The 20,788-nt window shown below is 39.6% G+C and overlaps 1 protein-coding gene across 1 annotated transcript; it reads left to right on the top strand.

Annotated features, from left to right (window-relative positions):
- The first annotated feature begins 14 nt into the window (after window positions 1-14).
- On the top strand, window positions 15-18,153 carry setd1ba (SET domain containing 1B, histone lysine methyltransferase a). Its single transcript, XM_016576351.1, has 19 exons — window positions 15-61; window positions 1,187-2,046; window positions 2,212-2,366; window positions 2,651-2,749; window positions 3,025-3,295; window positions 4,717-4,838; window positions 5,751-6,398; window positions 9,662-10,402; window positions 11,015-11,194; window positions 11,282-11,375; window positions 11,528-11,730; window positions 11,835-11,916; window positions 12,004-12,381; window positions 12,477-13,859; window positions 14,693-14,868; window positions 14,976-15,101; window positions 15,199-15,318; window positions 15,399-15,536; window positions 15,622-18,153. The coding sequence occupies exons 2-19, from the start codon at window positions 1,986-1,988 to the stop codon at window positions 15,793-15,795; spliced, it is 5,151 nt and encodes a 1,716-aa protein (XP_016431837.1). The 5' UTR covers window positions 15-61; window positions 1,187-1,985; the 3' UTR covers window positions 15,796-18,153.
- Window positions 18,154-20,788: the final 2,635 nt, after the last annotated feature.

Here is a 20,788-nt window from a genome sequence, read left to right as displayed (position 1 = left end):
GAAAACGTCCCTGTTTCTTCATCGTTTAGGCCTGATAGAATTATTTCAACAAAATGTTAAGGTAAATATCTCTGTTAGTGTTTTGATAATTCTGTATGTTTAGAGTCATATTTATACATTGTCTCTAGCGTGTGCTGTACGCTGTTATGAGACTAATAGTGTTATGAAATTAAAGTGTGCCCTTGGCGCAAGGTCAGATATATAGTGAGTGTTCACTTACTGAAAATACCAATCGAAAAAAGGGATTTCCACTTAACTGTAAAACCAGGAATACACTATTCCCAATATAAACGTCATGAAAGAAAAGTGAATTCCACATATTTCTTTAAACAATATTTTACTTTTAAAAAATGTGTCTTGATACCAGTACTGCTGTAGGGTTTTTAAAAAAGTGAGGCGCAACCAGGATGAGCATTAAAACAACCACAAACCCTATCAATCATACCTGTGATTCAGCATTTTTGCAAAAGGCCAATCGTCCTTTTTCTCTATGGCCTGCCTTGTTTGCTGAAATGTGAGAAGCAATCAATTTAAATGGATATTTTAAAAGAGAGAGCGAGAGAGAACAGCATGCAACTGAATGTTCTGAAGACAAAGCTTTGCTCAAAACTGATGACAATTAGGAAGCACTAAAAAGAAAAAAAAATTCAGCCAGTTTACATAAAATGCCTCAGTTTAATTAGCATTAAAACATTTATTCTGCAGATAAATAAGCAAAGACAATAAAGATAAACTTACTTATTGATTAATGCTTGGCCCTGTACAAGGCAGGGCCTTAAAAGCAGTTGGTAACTTTCATGTGTTTTTTTTCTCTCTCTCTCTCTTTTTACAGTCTAGTTAGTAATAATATAAATCAAATGCAAAATGTTTATTCAGTAGCATTTTACTAAAGAATAAAATGCTGTTATATGGGTGTGCCATGACCTAGTTTGCTGGGACAAAGATGGTTTCCAGGAAGAGAAAAAAAGTTTAAAAATGTCAAAGGGATATCATCCAACATTTCATCTTCCTTCTTCTCAGATCCTGTAAACAGAAACACTGTATGTATTAAATAGTCCATAAAAGGCTGATGAAATCAAGATTTAGATCCCTTTAGGAACAAAGGAAACCCATTTTGGCCATTGAGTCCCAATGTAGGAGAAAATGGCTGCGCCTGCATTCAGCCTTCTTTCTGCTCTCTCTGTAGGAAGAACTGAAGGCTGTGCTTCTAATAGCTGAATCTACCATGGCGCTTCAATCTGATTGGCCAGAGAGGGAACTGCTGTTAACCAGCCAATTGCCCAAGCACCGCAGAATATCAAACAATGTTGGGAATGGTGGAATGGATTGAGACATGTATCACAACTAGTGTCAGTACAATACAAAAACTAACATTAGATGTTTAAACACAATAATAACCACTTTATTTTTTTTGTTTATATAGGGTGAACCCTCGTGAAAGTAAATTTTACAGGCACATTCTGAATGCAAGGCTTAAGATATATTCCGGAATAAATGTTTAAATGAAAACAAAACCGCAGTTCGTTTCTAAACCAAATTATTTGGGCTTTCAGCGCGTGTCCCAATTCATTTTTAACAGCCTTCCCCAGCGTTGCTCCTCCATGTCCATCTTGTATTTAACGTCCACGTAAATCTATCGCGCAGATTCAACGCGTTCAAAACGTTCACTTTCCTGCTAGAAATGCAAGATATGTTCACTACATACTCGTTTATCGCGCATAACTCCATTTGTACGTGTTTTTGACAGCCGCACAAAAATACCGCTTTAGCCTGAGCATTAAAAACAATAAATCGAAAGTGCGTGTCGAATGTGCCGGAGGGTTGAGATAGTGGTGTATTGTGGGAGAGACAGAAACCCCAGACTAGAGGCACACAATATGTGTTGGCTCGCAAAAAGGAGGCAGTATCTTTAAAATCATGTAATGTGATCGGCGAAACGTTCAAGATCTAGCCATTTTATATTAAACTACTCGATCGGGCACAAAATGTCCAGACCTGGAGAAAGAAATAAGCTAAATGAAGATCACGGTAGAAGACAGAGTTCAAGTAAGCTTTCTGTTTTTTCTTCCTCTGTAATGTCTGTTTCGGGCATCGCTTCAAACCCCCCATTTTCTACAACGTAACTTACTGTTTGTGTGCAAAAATCAACCTTTGCCATGTCAGGATTATGAAGGGTAACGTTACTTTCTGTTTTTGTCATCTCGTCGTTAGGTTTGGCGAACGGAATGGAGAACAGCCATCCTATCTGCAGTTCGGGAGAGAAACGAAGTCATCATTGGAGAAGTTACAAGTTGATTATTGACCCAGCGTTGAAAAAGGGATCGCACAAACTGTATCGCTACGATGGACAGAACTTCAGCCTGCCGGTGAGCGAAACGAGCCGTTACAACGGATACATCGACCCGTGTATTGTGGCGCTGGATATAATATCAGTCGCGTTGTAAACACCTGACACAGCACATCAAAGAGTTTCACCGTTGCTAAACATTCACGACTGTCCACTCGTTTTAAAACTAAACTAGCGAGAGACGAGCTCTGGTTGTACTGCAGTCGTTCTGGTGACAGTGACATGCCAGGTTTGACTGCGCTGACTGTGTAAAGTACACTTCCTTACGTAAAGTGTTTATAAATGTGCTTGTTTTGTTTGCAGAACCCCGGCATGCCACCAGTGGACAACGTCCGAGACCCGAGAATCGGTCGTATGTGGACTAAGTACAAGGAGACTGATCTCCCGGTTCCTAAATTTAAGGTAGTCCAGTCAGTCACACCCCCACCCGACACGTGTGCATTTGTCTTGAGTGTTTTTTTAAGTGTCCAACTGCAGGACGTTTGACGTCCACGGAACGCTTCACAGATCTAAAGTGTTGCTTGCTTTTGAGTTCAGAAACAAGTGATTTAACGTTCTGCTTTCAGCTATAATACTAGAGACACGTGCTTTCATTCAAACAGTCTAGGACGCAAGATAACGTTTTGAGTGACTTCAAACAAACGTTCTGTTTCAAAGAATCGCTTTCTTTACCTCAGATCGATGAGTGTTACATCGGTCGCGTGCCCCCGAAGGAGGTCACGTTCGCCAAGCTCAACGACAACGTCAGAGAGGGATTCCTCACCGACATGTGCAAGAAGTTCGGCGATATTGAGGAGGTGGAAATTCTGTACAATCCGAAGAACAAAAAACATCTCGGAATTGCTAAAGTTGTATTCGGAGCCGTCAAGGCGGCGAAGGATGCTGTCCAGAACTTGCACAACACGTCTGTCATGGGCAACATCATCCACGTGGAGTTGGACCCTAAAGGTAAGTGTTAAAATATTAAACTGGACATTTACGGCTTTAATATTATCGGAGGAATGTTATCTGACAGAATCACACCAAAATACCGCTTGTGTTTGTACATTTGAATAGATAGTTTGTGACATGAAGTCACGTGCGAAAATTTACGTTGGTTGCTTGGTAACCACTAAACGGCAAGTCAGCGGTTGAGGGATTAACCGATGTGTTTGCTTTGACGTTTTACGTGAAACGAAAGCATTTTAACTGTTAATTAGATATTTAGTTATAGTTTGAAGCAACATAGCAATTGTTTAACCTCAGTAAAATATGTATATAAGTATTTAAAAGAAAAGTGTGTGTTTTAGAAAATATAGGAGGTGGTTAACCACGACTAAAACATAATTGTTATACAAATGAAAATGTTGGTAATGTTAAACCCTTCGTTTGGACCGTTTACTGAAGGACAAACACACTGAATCGTCATTAACCTTGTAAAAGTGAGATCCTGAAAGCAGGATGACAGCTGTATTGGGTCTCCCCTCTCTTAAAGAGACAGTACCGTTTCATCTGTTGTCGTCAGTGACATGAATAGAAAGTGCATGCGTTATACTGTCATTTTCTTACTTGATGTGTATATATAGATGATGTCTATGTATATAAATGGGTGTGTGTATATATATGTATATTTAAGTTTTAACATTTTTAACATACAAAGCATGTAAAATTTTACTGACTTGTTAGTAATTTTATTTTCAAGTGAGATTACTAGCCAATAGTATTTGGCAAAAGCACATTTCTATTAAGATTTACACTGAAATGATTTTTTCTGTTATGTTTTTGTGACAACAACAAAATCTTAATATGTACTGCAACGGAAAATGTAACAAAATGAAATCGTATTTGGCAAAAGCACATTTCTATTAAGATTTACACTGAAATGATTTTTTCTGTTATGTTTTTGTGACAACAACAAAATCTTAATATGTACTGCAACGGAAAATGTAACAAAATGAAATCGTATTTGGCAAAAGCACATTTCTATTAAGATTTACACTGAAATGATTTTTTCTGTTATGTTTTTGTGACAACAACAAAATCTTAATATGTACTGCAACGGAAAATGTAACAAAATGAAATCGTATTTGGCAAAAGCACATTTCTATTAAGATTTACACTGAAATGATTTTTTTCTGTTATGTTTTTGTGACAACAACAAAAGCGTAATATTTACTGAAAATGAAAACGGAAAATGTAACAAAATGAAATGTAAAATTTGTTGGATTATATAATACATGCAAATTGCAATTGTATACTGTTTCTTTCTTTTTTTCTTAGATTGTAATGCAACTGATAGATAAAATGTGTATGTCCTTTAGATATAGCCCACATTGTATTTCACTAATCATGTTCACCAAAGAATTGTGCATTCTCATCTATCTGTTCAGGTGAACATCGCCAAAGGTACTTCCAGCGTCTGATCAATGGAAGTTATACTCCGCTCACTCTTCCAGTTGGTGGTGAAGAGGCCTGTGAAGTTTCTCCACGCAGCTTGGCTGAAGCCCTGCTGGTAAAAACCAAAACCAAACCAAATTATGCTATTACATGTGACATTTATTATAGAAAGAATCGAAACGCTTAAGATTGTACTACAAAACAAAAAGTTAAAGAAATTTTTTTATTTACAGCTGCATGAAGAACGCCAATATCAAAAGTAGCTTTAGGCAGCTGGAATCATTTTATCCAATTGGTTTGTTCAGACTGGTTCAAAAACAATTAATTGATTCAGAACGAAAACAAAAGTTTATTTATTTAATAGTTTTTATTTTAACTACAAATGCTCATATTATGTATTTCTAAAAATCATAGTTTATTTCTCTTATGTACATTTAATAATGTTGTAATGTGGAGTATTGAGATATTTAATCATAATAATTAAATGCGTTAAAATGTTTGAATCTTTTATTTACCACATTATTTTAGTATAAAAAGTATTTTACCCCAGCACACTGTATAACACGCTAGAGTTTTGAGCTTTTTATAATCTTGACATGACAAGTAAATCGGTTTTAATTTTAACCTATTAGTTAACACATCATTTTAATACAAAAGGTATTTTACACCAGTACACTGTATAAATGCTCTCCCTCTCTAGCAGAAACCTCTTTATCTCTAATCCAGTTTATCAGTTCAGTAGGTGGTTAAATGGACTGAAATGCACATAATAACTGCTACCAGCAGAGAGCTGCACACTATTACTTCAGTTATGAACTTACTATTAACTTCAGTTATGAGCATTATCACACAGTGGGGCCATATGAAAACAGAGAATGCCATTAACTGATATTTATACAGTGTATTTGATTAGCATGTTAATTGTTAATGCCATTAGAAAGTCCGGACCAGTGATTTTGTTTATGAAAAAGTTGCACTGAGAAATTCTGAAATGTGTTTTAAGTTGGTCGTGCTTTTGTGTCCACAGCCCTTGCGAAGACTGTCCGAAGGCAGTTCTTCTGCAGTCGGAGGCACGGCCACGCCAGGCGGCACCAACACCCCCATGTCCCTGGATACGGCCTACTCCAGCCTAAGGCAGGATACGCCACAGTCCCAGGGTACCCCACACACCCCGCGTCCATCGGGCACCCCGTTCTCTCAGGACTCCAGCTATTCCAGCAGGCAGGGCACTCCGGCGTTCCAGTCGAACCGTGCTGAATCTTCGGGAGGCTACAAGTCGAGACGGCATGAAACCAAATTCCAGGATGCCTACAACCGAAGACCGGAGAGGCACTACGTCCACGGTACAGGAGGAGGGGCACATCGTGGCAATGCAGAGCAACCGCCCAGTTTTAAGCAACATCAGCCCCCCGAGCCACCGTCGCCTGCTTTTGCGCACACGCCGCCGCCACCAGCCAGTGCAAATTTCAAGAATGCTTTCTCTCCTTATCAGCCCCCAATGCCCCCAGTGTACCCTCACACAGAGCCCTCCTTCCACCAACCCGTTCAGCGGGAAGTGGATTATAGGAGACCGCCTCAAGCCCCGCCACCCCCGAGCACCGACTTCATGCCCGTCAGAGACAGGCCCGCAACGCCGCCAATCCCCGAGCCGCCACCCCCTGCTCCAGAAGCGGGTGTCTGTCTTTAAAGTGTTTTGTTAGTTTGATGTGTTTCCTCATTTTGATGTCGCCATGTCTCAGTGCTTTTATGAAGAGAGCGCATCTGCGCACCTTTCGGATAGCGCATCAAGAGCGGGTTGACCGGGTACTCGGTACCACCGGTACTTAAAAAAACCTGGTACTGTAACGTTTTCATTTTTTTAGTACTGACTTGGTACCGAAGTACCAGGTCTTTTGACAACACTATAACAGACAATAGTGTCATTATTCAGTTCAATTTAGTTCAGTGTTGATTCAGTTTAGTTCGGTTTGCAGCTGCACAAACAGTTCTTCTGAAATGTCCCCTTTTTGAAGTATTGATTCAGTTTGTTCAAATGGAATGAACTGATTTGTAAGCCTCATTGAATCTGTTTTTCAGTTTTTGAAACTGATTAAATAATATATTTTTGACATTTTTGTAGCAAAATGTTATATGCTCTAAGTGTTTTAAGGTATTGCCTTCTAAATTGATTTAGTGTAGTTTGCTACTATTTGCTTTTAGTTTGTAATGTATCTAACTACTCTGATGTGGTGTTAAATATGATATTATGAGTTGCTGTATGGAGGGTTTCAGGACCCAGAAGAAATGTGAGAGGCAACCACACTCATCTTCCTTTAAAGAGGCCCTTTACTTTCCCTTTTGTTTCACATTTTAGCAGTAGAAGAAATAGTGCAATTTGCCTGCAAAACATGTTTTTGAATCTTTTTTTCTTCAGTTTGTTTTTTCTATATTTAATTTAGATTTCAGTGTGCAATGTTTTGTAGGGCTTATTTAAACCTATAGGTCTAGCCAGGAGACTTCTTGGCATCACTGCTTATTTCCTTGTTTACTTGAGATTTTGCAGCTCAACCTTTTGTGACATTTCAGCAGCATGAAAAATAGAAAGTTTAGCCTGGCACAGTTTAAGTCCTTCATGTTAATCTGTACCAAACAAGCTTTCCATAGAAAAATGTGAGAATATTAGGCATCTGCAGTAAGGACATAAATGTTCAGTGCCTAATGAGGCTTCCTCTTGTAAATATACTTGTTTGCATTACAGCCCCTAGCTCTGTATGGCAAACCCATGAAATATGATCCTACTGTGAATGCCGCCTATGTGCAACACACTTTCACTTCCTCTTACACGCAGTTCAACTCGAGAAACAATGAACAGCCATTAGCTCATTTTGTGCTTTACTTCCTGCTTGAAAGCTGGACCATCAGGATAGTGCTGTTCTTACTGAATTTCCAAAACCATCGTTTAACAAGGGCTGTGTCATATCTGAAAGTTTTTGGATTCCTACATTCAAGCTACTTACAATGATTGTTTCTAGAGAATATCATTACTATTGCTTAGGGTTAGTGTCATTTTTTGTGTTAAATATTTTTTAGTTTAACACAAAAAATTTAATTCTGGTGCATAATTAGCCCCGTATCATGTGTGCTGTAAACAAGTCATGCAGTTTGTTGAGCAGAGGTATGATAATACTTTTCTAGGTGATCTGATTTATGATCCCAATCCTATTGAAAAGGGGCCCCACATGCACTAGCGAGTTTTGCACACTAGTTTTAAGATCTTTTAACAATTATTTAATTAATTATTGGAAAACAAACATTTTAATTAGTGCTACTTTTGCTTTATTAAAAATACAGCGTGTTTCTCACAGTGTTGTAACTATTAAAATTGGTAAATTACTGAAATAAAGCTCAAGTAAATACAATTATTTAATATTAGATGACAAACCTAAATTTAAAAGAACATAAATGAAAATTAGAAATGTTGCCTTTGCAAATAAATGTTATTTTACAAAAACTGGAATCATTAAAGATAATAAATGAAATTGAAATAAATAAAATTCTAAAAGCACTTGATAATAAATGATAAAAGCACAAAATTACCAAAATTAAAAATAAAAAAACCCCTGAAATTTTAAAAATAAATGCTATTTCAAAACATTAATAAATATGTGAATAATAGTAAAATAACATTGTGTAAATTAATTAATCAAATACTCATTGGGCCGGATTCACGAAACTTTCTTAAGTAGAAATTTCTTCTTAACTGCCATTTTCTTCTTATTTCCTAACTTAAGAAAAAAGTTAAGAATATTTTGTATTCCCAAAAATTCTTCTTAAGAATATTCTTGTCTTTTTTCGTAAGATTGTTCTTAAGACAAAACTTAAGAAGAATTCAAATTCTTGAAAATAATCTTCTTAAAAATCATTGTAAATAACTTCTTAAAGTTAGAATAGCCCCAGACTTGTCTTAAATCCCAAATAGTAAGAATTATTTAATGAATTTATTGGGTTATTTCAAATTAATTATTAAATTTAAGCATTACAACAACAATAGCTACATATAATACATAGTAGGACTATTAATAGTGATGTGCACGAGTTCTCTGAAGTGACAATGATGACTGACAATGTAAACAATGATTGGTCATGATTAGCCTTTGTGTGACGCCACTTTTTAATGACTTCAAAACTCAGTAGCAACTCTACAAAAACCAGTCAGATAGGGAGATTAATTTTAGCCTATAAATATGACATAATCTTTGGCAATATTCAGCGCATATGAATGCGCAGGACGCATTTGCTGTAGCACATACCGGAAGCGTTCACTCGGATGAGAGCGCAAAAACACAGCACAAAAATGAATGAAACTGATCGACAGGCTCTATAAGAATAACTGTTCAAAAACACGGCGCATTAAAAATGTGAAGCCGAGCGCCAGCCAGGGTCGCGATGAAAATAGTGTGTGCGTTTAAGATTATTAGGGTAATCTGCAGGAAGCGCATAAAGACAATCAAGTGTGAGATTATCAGTGCGTCTTCAGTCATGTATTCACTCAGATAAAGACCATAATTTCCTTCTTAAGAAAAAAATGAAAATGTTTTTAAGAACATATATATTTGAGAACTTAATGAGAATTTTTCAAGAATTGCACTTAAGAACATTCTTACGAACTTCATGGAATTTATCTTAAGACATTTCTTAATTTATTTCTTAAGATGTTCGTGAATCCGGCCCATTATTATGCTCACTAAAGCAATAGAACTTCATTAAAATTTTATGTCTAGATCAAGTTAAAAAGGGGGAAAAAAATATGAAATTGATCTTTTCATAGCTGCACAGGAGTTGTTAAACCAAAGGCAATATAGGCCAATAGATATTGTTCACCAGCTTAGCTTTGTAAATGACTTGGTTGTGCTCTAATGCAACAGATGTTTTTTTTTTGTTTTTTTTTTATAAATGCAGGGCCATCAGTCGTCAGGTGAAGACATGGAGATTTCCGATGATGAGATGCCTGGCACACCGATCGCTAGCGGGGACTGTGCCAAAAACATTGTTGTCAACTCTGCGATGTCTCCGATGCAGACCATTCCCATGCCCCCGCCAGGGTTCCCCCCACTGCCCCATCCACAGGCTGGCTTCCCACTGCCGCTGCATCCTCTTCCAACTGTACCACACCTGGCTGGCCCCCATCCGATGCTACACCCATTGCACCCTTATCCCCCTGGCATGATGCCCATTATGCAGATGGACCTGATGAGCTCCTTACCACAGTGGGGCAGCATTCACATGTCCTTCCAGATGCAAACTCAGATGTTAAGTCGCATGGCGCAGAGCCAGCGGCCGTACCCTTACCCTCACTTCATCAGCGGGGCTGCTGCAAGTGCCGGTGCTGCTGCCGCCGCAGCCATGCAGTTTGGCAGCCCGTATCCGCCTCTGTCTATGGTTGGTGCACCTGCAGGCACTGTGGGTCACGGGCAACCCTGGCCCTTACCCAACATGCCCAAGTTCAACCCTGCTGTTCCCCCTCCAGGCTATGAGCCCCAAAAGGAAGACCCACACAAAGCCACTGTGGATGGAGTTCTTATGGTTATCGTCAAGGAGCTGAAGGCCATCATGAAAAGAGATCTCAACCGAAAGATGGTGGAGGTGGTGGCTTTCAGGGCATTTGATGAGTGGTGGGACAAACAGGAGCGTTCGGCTAAGGTAAGTGCCATTCAACAAACCCAGGCCTGCTTTAAATGTTACATGATCCCTGTTGCTGAATATGTAAATACTTCTGGAAATGAATAATAACAAATGCAACATATTTGGTTTTCAAGCTATTTAAGTCGTGCCAGATACAAAATCACTGTCAAGTTGATAAATAACTTTCATAAATATCGTTCCCTTTAAATAACTTCTTGTTCAACACTCATACATTCATCCTAAATGTTGCTGAACTGCACTGACTTGCTGCAAAATGAAATGGACAAGTTTGGACAAGTAAATATTTTTAATAATATAATAATTGCAATAAGTTAATATAATAATGTTATTACATTTCCTAAAACCTTCCTGGGATGGGTTAATAAATGTATATTTAATCTGTTGGTGCTCTGGAGAGGATAGTAGTAGACAAACTTGTACAACAGATAAAAATATCTTCTGTACTCTTGCTCTAAATTAAATGTTAGCCGATTCCAGAACTGAATGTTCCAAAGAGTTTTGGAACAATTAGTCAAAAAGAAAACCACAGTTTATTAAATTTTCAAACCTGAGGTCATGTCAATTATACTAACAGAATTATCTGCCGTCATCGTGTTTCTGCACCTGCAGGCTACGCTTACACCTGTGAAGACAGGTGAGGGCAAAGATGAGGAAAAAGAACGGGCCAAACCCAAAGAGACTATATCCTCTAGCTTACTGGAAAACTGGACCAAGGTGGAGGGTCTGGGCTTCGAGGGAATGGGACTCAGCATAGGCCTGCGCGGTGCCATCCGATTACCATCCTTCAAGGTACCAGACTACCACCCTGAGTTTTTGTTAGTTTGCTGTAGTACTGTTAAAGTTGCTCATTATCAATTGCTACTCATTTGTTTGCAGGTTAAGAGGAAACAGCCCCCTGAGCCAACATCTACTAATGACAATAAGAGGGTGCGACCATCCACACCTGTCGACGATGAGCTGGAAGATGAAGGTGTGTGCTTGACATACTTGCCCAGTTAATCATATTTCTGATCTTTAAACTAAATCTTGGACAACTTATTCCCACTGTTGGCTTTAAAGTGACAATGCTTTACATGATTTCATGCCATTTTTGTAAACTAACTTGGTAAGGTTCATTCTCAGAGTCAGAAAGAACAGATCTTCGCACAGACGGTTCCAGAACAGATGGTGGTGGTTCTTCTGCCAAGCGAAGACCAGCCAGACCTCTGGAGCTGGACAGCGAAGGCGAGGAGGAGGAGGAAACCTCTGGCAAAGAGGAGTCATCGCTTTCAGACCATGAAGAGGAGCCAGTGGAAGATGCCTCTGAGAGGTTGTCCTCTGGCATGGTGAGCACCTATCCACAGTACTTCTTAATAAACCTTAATCAAGTGTAGTTATCAGGCTCTATTAACAACACTTATTTGAGCCTAACATAAACATGCCCTTTTAGGATATGGAGGACAAGGAAGATGATGAAAAGAAAAGCGAATCAGACTCCAGTGAGAGTGAATCATCGGACTCATCGGATGACGGTAATGGCAAAAGTTGGATGAATATTGTGCCCTTGTGGTCACTGTAATTGACCTGAGGTAATGACCTTCACTTTTTTGCCCCCTCAGAATCTTCTAGCTCATCTTCCTCTTCCAAATCTGATTCCGATTCTTCTGGGAGCGAGAGCTCGTCTGACTACGAATCAAGTTCAGGGGAGGAAGAGGAGGAAGAAGAAGAGCAGGCAGTGGCAATGGATGATGAAGATGAAGACGATGCACAAACCTCATCGACGTCCTCATCTTCCTCATCCTCGTCTTCTGAAGTGGAGGATGTTGACATAAAAGCTCCTAGTACCCCCACAGGACCACCACCAGAAGAGGAACCAAATGAGTTGGGCAGGCTGGAAGCGTTAGATGAAGCAGAAATCGATCACAAACATACTGCAGTGAGCTCAATCAAGCCTGGAGTTGAAGACGTGTGGACTCCATCTCCCAAAGGATTGCCAGGTCAGAGCCTTGATTGTTGTTTAGCTTGATGTTCATGTAGCAGTTGTGTATTCTGTGTTGAAGTCAGATCCTGATTGGTTGTCGTCTCTTTTCAGCTGATGAACCCGATATTGATTTGGCGGTCAGTATTCCAGTGCCCAAAGCTGAAGCTACCCTGGAGGATGTTAGTAGCTTGCGGCCACCCACCCCAACAGGTTCGTTTGCAGACACTGATCAGGACACCCGACCAAAGATCCCTGCTGAAGACTTTCCCCGTACCCCCGGTCGTGATGGCCCGGTTCCCCTAGAATCAGAGGCTGGAATCCCTCGTTCTCTTCCTATGCCCTCAATGCACCTTCCTCTTCCCCCCAGTCATGCCCTTAAAGCTCGATCCCTTCTGCCGCCTCCCGAAGCTTTGCCGGATATGCCTATCCGTGGGCGGTTGCCTACGGAAGAGGACATCCCACGCACACCGGGGAGAGATCTTATGGACAGACCCCGGGGCTTGGGCAAGTCTCAGAGCACTGATACGGTTCCTGGCACACCAGGTAGCGACACGCCGCTAACAGGTAACAGCTTGAGCTCGCCACATATTCCCGGCAGCCCTTTCTCTTACCCCGCTCAATCCCCTGTCCTCAGCGCTGGTATCCCTCGGACTCCGGGTAGAGATCTTACTTTCACCCCAGCTTTCCCTGACTCTGCTGCTTTATCTGCAGGCCTTCCCATGCACAGGAAGGCCTCGTCTGAGAGCTTGGAGGAGAAGTCTCTCTTTAAAGAGCCTCTACTCAGCGCCTCTCCCCAGGCCAGCCTACAGCCTAACAATGCAGTTTCTTCCCCATTCCCTGGTCCTCCCCTTCCTGCTGCTTCACTTCAGGAACCACCTCTGCCTCCCCAAGGCTCCTCTCCCACTTCTGTTGAGACTTCCTCTCCTGCTGCTCCAAAAGACCTTCCTGTTCCAATGATAGATGTTCCTGTGCCCTTAGATACTACTCCAAGCAAGAGGAAAGCGGGACGCCCCAAGTCTAAAAAGGTACCTGTGGAGACCCCTCCAGATTCTGAAGAGCCTCCAGCTCCAATGGTGGCCTCATCACCTCCAGATCTACCAGTAAATGATCTGTACCCAGACCACCCTTCAGAGACCTTCAAAAGAGAAGATGGTGACTCAACAGCATTGGAGGAAGAGGAAAACCAAACCCAGACAGTCATACCTGAGGTGGAAGACAGGTTGTCTTACGTCGAGGAACCTGTTCAGAAGACGCGCCGACAAAGGCGGGGCTGGCAAGAGTTGTTGTTGTCCATGCACTCCCCTGTGACATCACCGCTCCGCCCCAGCTTCCTACCCCGCTCAGATTTTGAGGAGATGACCATCTTGTATGACATCTGGAATGACGGCATTGATGAGGAGGACATCCGCTACCTTAAGATAACTTACGACAAGATGCTGCAGCAGGACAATGGCAACGACTGGCTCAACGACACCCTCTGGGTCCACCATCCTCATATCCTTTACTGCTACAATGTAAATGTGAGAATTAGCATTCAAAAAAATATCCATTGTCTTTTATCAATGGCGATGACTTTAAAGGGATAGTTCACCCAAAAATGAAAATTTGATGTTTATCTGCTTACCCCCAGGGCAGCCAAGATGTAGGTGACTGTTTCTTCAGTAGAACACAAACGAAGATTTTTAACTCAAACCGTTGCAGTCTTAAGACCTCAATGTATCGTCACGAGCCGCAGGCTTTGATTTGGTTTTGTTTGTGTATGTTTTTTTTTTACTCTCAAAGCCGTGATTCCCATTCACTTCCATTATATAACTGACAGACTGCACGGTTTGAGTTAAAAATCTTCGTTTGTGTTCTACTGAAGAAACAAAGTCACCTACATCTTGGATGCCCTGGGGGTAAGCAGATAAACATCAAATTTTCATTTTTGGGTGAACTATCCCTTTAAGTGTAAAATCCTATTAAAGTGGCTGTTGGTAACATCTGCGTCCCTAGTGGCAGCAAATGGAATTCAATTAAAAAAACTAAAGATTTGGGGGAGTGTTTGGCGAAGTCATTTAGTTCCTTTTGCAATTTAGTTTGGGCACTTCCCCTAGTGGGTTCAAACGGAATAGCGGAATTGTATTGCTGTTCATCGGTTGATGTTGAAAAATGTAATTTTCTACATCTCAAATAGAACCCCAGTATTCACATTTTTGAGACTCTCTTGCTTGTTGACAGTATTGTTATAACAAAATAATTACTAAAATTAATTGCTAGTATTTGCAGACCTGTTATGTGGAGATCTATCTGTTCATGTAAAGAAAGACTTCTTGACTCCTCTGAACCTACCAACATGGGCAACACATCAGGGCTGAAGAAAAAGCGGAAAGAGGACGGTATACGCGACCATGTCACCGGCTGCGCCCGCAGCGAGGGCTACTACAAAATCGACAAGAAAGACAAAATGAAGTACCTGAATAGCTCACGCCTGCAGTCTGAAGAGCCTGATGTGGACACTCAGGTGGGCCGCAGTGATAAAATACTGGAGTTTACTCACAGTCGATACTTCATTAAGCTGAATTGCTGAAGGTCCTGATGTTGATTGTGTTTGTGTGTGATTTCTCACAGGGGAAGAGTATTCCAGCTCAGCCCCAAGCGTCCACTAGGGCAGGTTCAGAGCGGCGGTCTGAACAGCGCCGCCTGCTGTCGTCCTTCAGCTGCGACAGTGACCTCCTCAAATTCAACCAGCTCAAGGTAGGACAAACAAAACCCAGCTATTTATATCTTGCTCAACGTCACCAATCAAAATATGAGCCAAGGCAAAATCTAACGAGTCACAAATTCTCCACAGTTCCGTAAAAAGAAGATCCGGTTCTGTAAAAGTCACATTCATGACTGGGGATTGTTCGCCATGGAACCTATTGCTGCTGATGAGATGGTAATCGAATATGTCGGCCAGAATATCCGGCAGGTGAGCGTGAAGCCAACCAAACTTTCAGCGTCCCTGCTTGTTGGCCAGTCTGTTCGTAACTGTCTCGTCTCCATCTGCAGGTTATCGCAGACATGCGAGAGAAGCGCTACGAGGATAAAGGCATCGGCAGTAGCTACATGTTCCGTGTGGATCACGATACCATTATAGACGCAACCAAATGTGGCAACTTCGCCCGCTTCATCAATCACAGTTGCAATGTGAGTTTGCTTGTACGTTGTCTTAACAAAAGGTAATTTTGAAGTCGAAAACCATATTGATCATGTTCTTCTTTGTGTTTTGCAGCCAAACTGTTATGCCAAGGTCATCACTGTGGAATCGCAGAAAAAGATCGTCATCTACTCCCGGCAGCCAATAAATGTTAATGAGGAGATCACCTATGACTACAAGTTCCCCATCGAGGACGAAAAGATACCGTGCCTCTGTGGCGCAGAGAACTGCAGGGGAACCTTAAACTAACCCCAACGGGTAGGTGAGAACTTTCTTAAAAACATGCACTGCCCAACAACAAGCCCAGACGCCCCGTCTTCTGGATCTACAGAGGAAATAGTGGGTGAAATCCAACACATCCACTGGATATATCGTGCAGCTAAGTGTCTGGGACTTCGTTTTTGTACTTTTTTATGATTGTTTACAAATTACAGGTGCTCTTTCAAGCATAAAAAATGAGTTTTCTACCACTCTTCCATTGACCTCTATGGAACTGGACTTATTTTTCCCCCTAAATGTTTGGGCACTCACTTTGTCGTCTGCCCATTTGGCACAGTTTGTCTTTGCCGTGGAGTCCCCTTTTCCTCTGTGGTTTGGTTATGGAGAGACCTCCCCGTCCTTGAACTCGGACTCAAAACACTTTAAGCTGCTCACATCTGTCCCACACGCACAAAATTCAGTTTCAAAAAAGCTTTGTTCAGGTTTTTTGTCCTTGTCCTTCGAGTCCGACTTGTATGAAGTTTAGTTTATTATCGGACTTCACTGTAACAAGCCCACAAGGTTTAGCATTCATCGTGACACTAACCATTGCTGGGGGAATTGGGTCAGTTGTCTTCAATTTGCAGAACATTCAACAAATGCACACCTGCGCTGGCCACAAAACAAATCAGTAGAAAAGATCCACAGCTCAGGCAAATTTACACAAAGCGAAACGCTCCTACGGTATTTCAGCTAGCGCTGCATGTGGCACCTACAGACTGGACCTTTTTTAAAGGATCAAAACCAACAATACACTACACTTTATTCTTTCATTTATTCAAGCCATTTTTTACAACAGTCTCTGTGAATATTGGATTTGAGCGTGTCTGCTGCCCTCTAGCTTTTGTAAGGTGTAAAGGCAGAAAGCTGCTTGTTTTCAATCAGATTCCACTTTAAAGCTGTACAGCTTAGTATTAACTCTGCGTTTGTCACGTCAGCTCACTATTTCAGCAGATGAACATGCAGATGTCCAATTGGCTTCATGCATATTCAGTCACTAGTGCTGAATTTTCTATTACGGAGCGAATCTCACCAATATGATGCTGCTATTCTGCAAACATATGTCCCGGATTTTCTCCACCAGTTCACTTTAAGAAGCAAAATCCACCTGCACTGGTTTCAGCATGGGTTTTCATAGTATTAGGAGTTCTCTGTGAGTGCGGTAACTGGTGCACAGCACTGATGCTTTTCAAAAAGCTTGTCTAGGCACCAATTCCACTAATAAATCTAATCTAAGTAGATGCACCGATGTTTAGGATATCAGACCCTGGAGTATTAGGTCCGTCGACCTGAAAACGTCAGCAGTGGACCCAGAAAATCAAGTACAAGTCGAATGCAGTGCCAAATTTGTACTTTAATGTGTCACAACTCCAAAGACAAACCTTCTTCCATTTGTCTCCTCCTATGTGTGTGTGTTTGTACGAATGACCTAAGTTCACTGGTACTTTGGGCGACCCTTTTGAGGTCCTTCTGCATTTTGCTCAGTATTTAATCATCAAAAAGTTTGAAAAGCTATTACAGCCTCATTCAGCCAAATTTCCCTTTGAAAGCAGAAGACTTTCTGATCTGCAAGGCAGCGTGGTCACTTGCTTTTCTTTGTGATTTGGTTATGTTTATAAATGCACTAGAGGCTTCCAACCCCCATCAAGCCAAATGGCACTCACAAGACCAAGCTATGAAACGTGTCCTTTACATTAGTTCACTCACAGGGTAAGGTCTCCCAGCTTTTTGTTGTTTTTCTTTTTAAATATGTTTATATTGTACAGGATAATAATGGTTTGTATAGAGGGACGAGGCTTTTTTAATCACGATGGGGAGTGATGATGCATCATTCTGCTTTTATGAGCGACAAATGGAGTATTTAAAATGAATATTTTTCAGGAATCATTATATGAAAAAGGGGTTGAATAGCTAATTTAAAGAAAATTATACATCTTGTACATAAAACAGATTTGTACTTCCTTTTGAAAGATTGTTTCTTGTAGAAACGTCTTTTTTTTTCTGCCCATTTTCCTTTGGATTCTTATGTGTAAATACTTTAACTGTGAATATATAAATATAAATATATATATTTTTGTTCCTGAGGATTTGCTACAGCGTCACGGCTCAGAAAGGTCTATCTGACAGTGAGTACAGAGAGCTGCTGGCAGTATTTTCAGCTTGTGTCAAGCTTTATTTTTTATTTTTGGTTGTAAATTCTATGAAAATCTGTTTGCAGTGTGGGGGAAAAGCATTATCATTCAGAAATGGCAAGGGACATTGGCGAAATCGACCTTTAGCCCCTGTCTATTTATTATACCACAAATGTATGGAAAAAAGATCATGGAAAAATAAAGGATTTTTTTTTCAACTGCCTGTCTTGGAACTAATCTTTTAATCATGTCTCACATTTATGTAAAGTTTATTAATCGGAATGTTTTCTCCGGATGAGTTCCTGCGTACAGAGTTAGCAGGAGCAGGATTCCGAATGTGAGTTTCATTACGATTAATAACTTCACATATTTTTGTCAGTAGGAGGTCTAAAGCACACTGGGGTCTCACCATCTGCCCTACATATTGCCTTATATTACTCAGTTCTATTCATATGTTTACCCTTTACTATTAGTAAAGACTTTTGTAAGATTCAGCTATTATTTGTAATGTAGTTTCTATTTGCATGGTTCAAAGGAAAAAAAGACAGAAAGAAAAAAGAAAATTCCGTCATCAGTTGAACAAAAACATAAACAGATTCCTTGACAATTAATTGTTAGTATATTTATTACTATATATATATATATATATATATATATATATATATATATATATATATATATACATGCATACAGCGGGTAAAATAAGTATTGAACACGTCACCATTTTTCTCAGTAAATATATTTTTAAAGGTGCTGTTGATACGCAATTTTCACCAGACGTCAGTAACAACCCAAGTAATCCATACATACTAAGAAAACAATACAAATAAGTTCAGAAATTATGTGTAATAAAATAGAATAACACAGGGAAAAAGTATTGAACTACTGAAATTTATTTAATACTTTGTACAAAAGCCTTAGTTGGTAATGACAGCTTCAAGACGCCTCCTCGTATGCATTGCTTAGGTGTGATTTTGGCCCATTCTTCCACAGAGTCTTCAAATCTTGAAGGTTCTGTGGGCCTCTTCTATGAACTTTGATCTTTAGTTCTTATTTTCTTTTGGATTCAAGTTAGGTGATTGGCTGGGCCATTCTAGCAGCTGAAACCAATTGAGTTTCCTTGGCTTTCCATTCCATTTGATTACACATAACTTAATTTCTGAACTTATTTGTATTGTTTTCTTTGTATGTATGGATTACTTGGGTTGTGTACAGACTCATTACAGACGAGAAAAATGGTGACGTGTTCAATACTTATTTTACCCGCTGTATATATAAGTACTATAAGTATTTTTAATATTTACATAATATTTACAATTTACATTTTTCATCGCTCTTCAATATAGCAATATAGTGCAGATTTTTATTTTATTATTATTATTATTATTATTGGGCCATTTCCACCGAATGGGTGCCATTTGCTTCCAAAACTCTTCAAAAAAATAATTCATTTTAAAGACTGAATCTAGTAATACACATATTTAACTATTCAAAATCTGTATTGGTCCATCTCAGGTAACTTAATTTTTTTACCCAATTTTTAAGTAAAAGATGGATGCATTTTTCTCAGTCCTGTTACCAAAATTCCAATGTCTTTTAAAAAGCATGTTTAAAAATATGTCAACAAATTCCTTAATTTCCCCCTTAGGCAGGTGTTTATTTTAAAGAAATTGTTGGTTTCATGGTCAAAAAATATGATTTTTTAATCATAAAAAATCTCTATTTATCTACACGAGGTGTATTTTTTTAAAGTACACAAACCCATTTTTTCATTTTAAAGGTGATTCAAATCTCAAGCTTATCAATTTTCTATGCCCCTAAATAAAAAAATAAAAAAATTGTGGTTTAACTTTATTTTTAAAGAAAAAACTATTTAGTAACAGGAATGAAACTGGGTAACAGGAAGGATTATCCATTATATTAGTATACAGGTTTAACTACACATGTGAGGTATTAATGCCCGCACCAATATAGTGAAAGTGTTGAACATTGACTAGTGAGCTGACCTCACTGCTAAATAAGGCCAAATCATGTTTCTATTTAAATCTAGTGGTCTGTCATGGTTAGGGGTAGAGGACGGGTTATGAGATAAGATATGAAGGTGAAGTGACGTGTGGCAAGTATGGTGACCCATACACGGAATTTAACCCATCCAAGTGCACACTCACAGTAGTGAACACACACACCCATAGGCGGAGTTTATGTTTTCTTTGTATGTTCATGTTTTCTCTGAGCTATGAATAAAATACAAAAATTTAATAATTTATATTTTCTCATTTTATTTGTATTATCTTATTTTAGTGGATAGAATTAGTACGTTTTGGGCTAAATTAATTTCTATGATATTTAAAGGGGTCATATGACGTTGCTAAAAAATAACATTATTTTGTGTATTTGGTGTAATGAAATGTGTTTATGTGGTTTAAGCTTCAAAAAACGCATTATTTTCCACATACTCATGATTCTTAACTTGTCGTTGTGATAGGCTACATGAGAGGACTCTCTTTTCATTATTTTCCCGCTTTAGCAAGTTAGCTGAATAATGGAAATTCGTTGCATATTTTAATAAACCCGCAAATAAAAATGTGGTGGACTGAGTCACTGCTGGCTGAATTGGACAGGCGATTTTCACATGAAGCGTTGGCCTCGAGTGTGGCGTGTGACGCAGTATTCAGTTGTGAGAAAAACGGCATCAGTCCTCTACTAAGCATGTACGCAAGCCTTAAGATTCACCCTCAGCTTGTGACATTTGAAATGGATCTTGTAAAATCTGCGATCGCTTCGCCGATGAAGTACGGAAGGACAAATATCCTAACTTTTTCAGACTACTGCAGCTTGCACTCACGCTGCCC

Source organism: Sinocyclocheilus rhinocerous, unplaced genomic scaffold, assembly GCF_001515625.1.
Source record: "Sinocyclocheilus rhinocerous isolate Xijiao unplaced genomic scaffold, SAMN03320098_v1.1 scaffold623, whole genome shotgun sequence".
Taxonomy (NCBI): domain Eukaryota; kingdom Metazoa; phylum Chordata; class Actinopteri; order Cypriniformes; family Cyprinidae; genus Sinocyclocheilus; species Sinocyclocheilus rhinocerous.
The sequence above is the reverse complement of the archived record's forward strand: the minus strand, read 5'-3'. Positions and strand labels throughout refer to the sequence as shown.